The sequence below is a fragment of the Penaeus vannamei genome, chromosome 23 (genome assembly GCF_042767895.1).
Source record: "Penaeus vannamei isolate JL-2024 chromosome 23, ASM4276789v1, whole genome shotgun sequence".
Lineage (NCBI taxonomy): Eukaryota > Metazoa > Arthropoda > Malacostraca > Decapoda > Penaeidae > Penaeus > Penaeus vannamei.
In genome coordinates, this window is record NC_091571.1 from 36,587,179 (window position 1) to 36,590,717 (window position 3,539).

At 47.7% G+C, this 3,539-nt stretch overlaps 1 protein-coding gene across 1 annotated transcript; it reads left to right on the forward strand.

The window, feature by feature from the left end:
* The first annotated feature begins 60 nt into the window (after window positions 1-60).
* On the forward strand, window positions 61-2,240 carry LOC138865989 (fibrous sheath CABYR-binding protein-like). Its single transcript, XM_070137491.1, has 5 exons — window positions 61-195; window positions 927-1,082; window positions 1,209-1,334; window positions 1,458-1,622; window positions 2,094-2,240. Exons 1-5 carry the CDS (start codon window positions 61-63, stop codon window positions 2,238-2,240), a joined length of 729 nt encoding a protein of 242 aa, XP_069993592.1.
* Window positions 2,241-3,539: the final 1,299 nt, after the last annotated feature.

The window sequence follows — 3,539 nt, forward strand, 5'->3', positions numbered from 1 at the left end:
GTCAAAACACTTGTCGAGCAGACGAAAAGGGAGAAGGAAGCCAAGAATGCTGTCTAACAAATGAAAGCACAAAGAGACGCTGTAGTCAGTCCTACTCAGCTCTTCGAGTTTGTGGATTTGATGGAGAGCCTGTGTCGCCAAGGGGAAGAAAGGGCTGTTAAGTTGAGGAGGCTCTACAATGGCTGCAAACGACATGTTAGGCAGAAGAGGAAAAACTGGAATAGAGTCCAGGCAGGGAGGCAAAGGTTGAGAGAGCAAGTATTCTTGAAGCAGTGGCAACACTGATGATTGCTAGAACGAGGGAGCAGAAGAATCCTGCTGAGAGAAGCCTGCGGAGCAGGAGAAGCCAGCTGAGAGAAGCCTGCGGAGCAGGAGAAGCCAGCTGAGAGAAGCCTGCGGCGCAGGATAAGCCTGCGGGGCAGGAGAATCCTCCTGAGGAGAAGCCTGTGAAGCAGGAGAATCCTGCTGAGGAGAAGCCTGTGAAGCAGGAGAATCCTGCTGAGGAGAAGCCTGCGGAGCAGGAGAAGCCTGCGGAGCAGGAGAATCCTCCTGAGGAGAAGCCTGCAGAGCAGGAGAATCCTGTGGGGCAGGAGAATCCTGCTGAGGAGAATCCTGTGGGGCAGGAGAATCCTCCTGAGGAGAAGCCTGCGGAGCAGGAGAATCCTCCTGAGGAGAAGCCTGCGGAGCAGGAGAAGCGTGCGGAGCAGGAGAAGCCTGCGGAGCAGGAGAAGCCTCCTGAGGAGAAGCCTCCTGAGGAGAAGCCTCCTGAGGAGAAGCCTGCGGAGCAGGAGAAGCCTGCAGAGCAGGAGAATCCTCCTGAGGAGAAGCCTGCAGAGCAGGAGAATCCTCCTGAGGAGAAGCCTGCAGAGCAGGAGAATCCTCCTGAGGAGAAGCCTGCGGAGCAGGAGAATCCTCCTGAGGAGAAGCCTGCGGAGCAGGAGAATCCTGCGGAGCAGGAGAAGCCTCCTAAGGAGAAGCCTGCGGAGCAGGAGAATCCTGTTGAGGAGAAGCGTGCGGAGCAGGAGAAGCGTGCGGAGCAGGAGAATCCTGCAGAGCAGGAGAATCCTGCTGAGGAGAAGCCTGCGGAGCAGGAGAATCCTCCTGAGGAGAAGCCTGCGGAGCAGGAGAATCCTCCTGAGGAGAAGCCTGCGGAGCAGGAGAATCCTCCTGAGGAGAAGCCTGCGGAGCAGGAGAATCCTCCTGAGGAGAAGCCTGCGGAGCAGGAGAAGCCTCCTAAGGAGAAGCCTGCGGAGCAGGAGAATCCTGTTGAGGAGAAGCGTGCGGAGCAGGAGAAGCGTGCGGAGCAGGAGAAGCGTGCGGAGCAGGAGAATCCTGCAGAGCAGGAGAATCCTGCAGAGCAGGAGAATCCTGCTGAGAAGCCTGCGGAGCAGGAGAATCCTCCTGAGGAGAAGCCTGCGGAGCAGGAGAATCCTCCTGAGGAGAAGCCTGCGGAGCAGGAGAATCCTCCTGAGGAGAAGCCTGTGGAGCAGGAGAAGCCTGCTGAGGAGAAGCCTGCAGGGCAGGAGAAACCTGCTCAACCCGCGCGGGTGGACGCTATTGGATGGAGAGCTCTTGAGAGCCAAATGGAAGAAGCACCCAACAGAATAGGGCGGATAAGCGAGGCAGATTGCAATTCCTGTTATGATAATCTCACACACGCGCCCGATGCACCTGAACACCTTCATTATATATATATATATATATATATATATATATATATATATATATATATATATATATATATATATATATATATATATATATATATAAATGAAAAATATATATATATGTGTGTGTGTGTGTGGGTGTGTGCATGTCTGTGCGTGTGTGTGTGTGTGTGTGTGTGTAAAGAGAAGAGGGAGAGACAGAGAGAAGACAAGAGAAGAGAGAGAGAGGAGAGAATTGTGTGCCTGCGATTCAGAGATATATATATATGTGTGTGTGTGTGTGGGTGTGCTGAGGAGAAGACTGCGGAGCAGGAGAATCCTGCTGAGGAGAAGCCTGTGGAGCAGGAGAATCCTGCTGAGAAGCCTGCGGAGCAGGAGAATCCTCCTGAGGAGAAGCCTGTGGAGCAGGAGAATCCTGCTGAGAAGCCTGCGGAGCAGGAGAATCCTCCTGAGGAGAAGCCTGTGGAGCAGGAGAAGCCTGCTGAGGAGAAGCCTGCAGGGCAGGAGAAACCTGCTCAACCCGCGCGGGTGGACGCTATTGGATGGAGAGCTCTTGAGAGCCAAAGATTATGAGACGGCCAGGGTGGAACAAATGGAAGAAGCACCCAACAGGATAGGGCGGATAAGCGAGGGAGCAGATTGCAATTCCTGTTATGATAATCTCTCACACGCGCCCGTGTATGCACCTGAACAACCTCCTTTCCTTTCCTCCCTCTTCTTTCCCCTCTCCCTTCATTATATATATATATATATATATATATATATATATATATATATATATATATATATATATATATATATATATATATATATATAATGTATATATAAAATATATATACATATATATATATATATATATATATATATATATATATATATATATATATATATATATATATGTATATATATATAATGAAAAAAATATATATGTGTGTGTGTGTGTGGGTGTGTGTATGTGTCTGTGTGTGTGTGTGCGTGTGTGTGTGTGTGTGTGTATGTGTGTGTGTGTGTGTGTGTGTGTGTGTGTGTGTGTGTGTGTGTGTAAAAAACAAAATTACGGTATTTTGGAGACAACCCTTTAAAGGCATCGCGGGAACGAAAACATAACCCTTTCAAAGTGGTCCAGAAATTACCTCGGTGGTGATGTTTTCATGTATTTGCGTGTCACAGAAAGAGGAGGGAGAGACAGAGAGAAGAGAAGAGAAGAGAGAGAGGAGAGAATTGTGTGCCTGCGATTCAGAGATTAGTATTGTTTTTAAATGATTTTTTTATGAGAAAGGGGAAAAAAAGTGACGGAGGTAGCTGAATTGAAAAGCTATGAAAATGCTGAATAAAAAAGATTCTTTTGATGAATATGCTCGATTGAGAAGGTTCTGTAAGGAAAAGGATGCTCAAGAAAAGGCCTTGTCCTTCCCTTCGTTGTTCGTTGCAACACGTATGCATGCTTGCTCGTATCCAGGATCTAGAGATGCTATTGATGTGAAAAATGACTCCTAAAAATCAAACTATATTTTCAACTGACGTTTTGAAGCGAATATGCGTTGTATTTATTCTATTCTTTGTTATCCGATTTGTAAATTGTTTTGTGGACTTCTGGTACGAATTTAGACCAGCTGCTCTTCAATTATCCAGGCGTCTGCAGATAATAGAGCGTTGCGAAGAAACAGAAGAGAAGGCTCGACTAGGATTGAAAACACTCGAGGAGAAGCACGCTCAGCTGGAAAGATTCTGTGAGGAGGAGGACGCCTATTTGAGAAGCTTTTTTAGGGAGGAGGAAGCTCAGTTGAGAAGAACATATGACAGTATGATGGCTGAACTGAGAACCTAGTATCATGAATAGGTAGCTGAATTGGAGAGCCGCTTTGATGAAGA

Excerpts from the sequence above, each read along its gene's own strand:
- LOC138865989 (XM_070137491.1), top strand. The coding sequence starts at position 61 with ATGAAAGCACAAAGAGACGCTGTAGTCAGTCCTACTCAGCTCTTCGAG. Across the intron at positions 1,335-1,457 it reads GTGCGGAGCAGGAGAATCCT|GAGAATCCTCCTGAGGAGAA; the intron begins GCAGAGCAGGAG and ends CCTGCGGAGCAG. Across the intron at positions 1,623-2,093 it reads GAATAGGGCGGATAAGCGAG|CCTGCGGAGCAGGAGAATCC; the intron begins GCAGATTGCAAT and ends CCTGCTGAGAAG.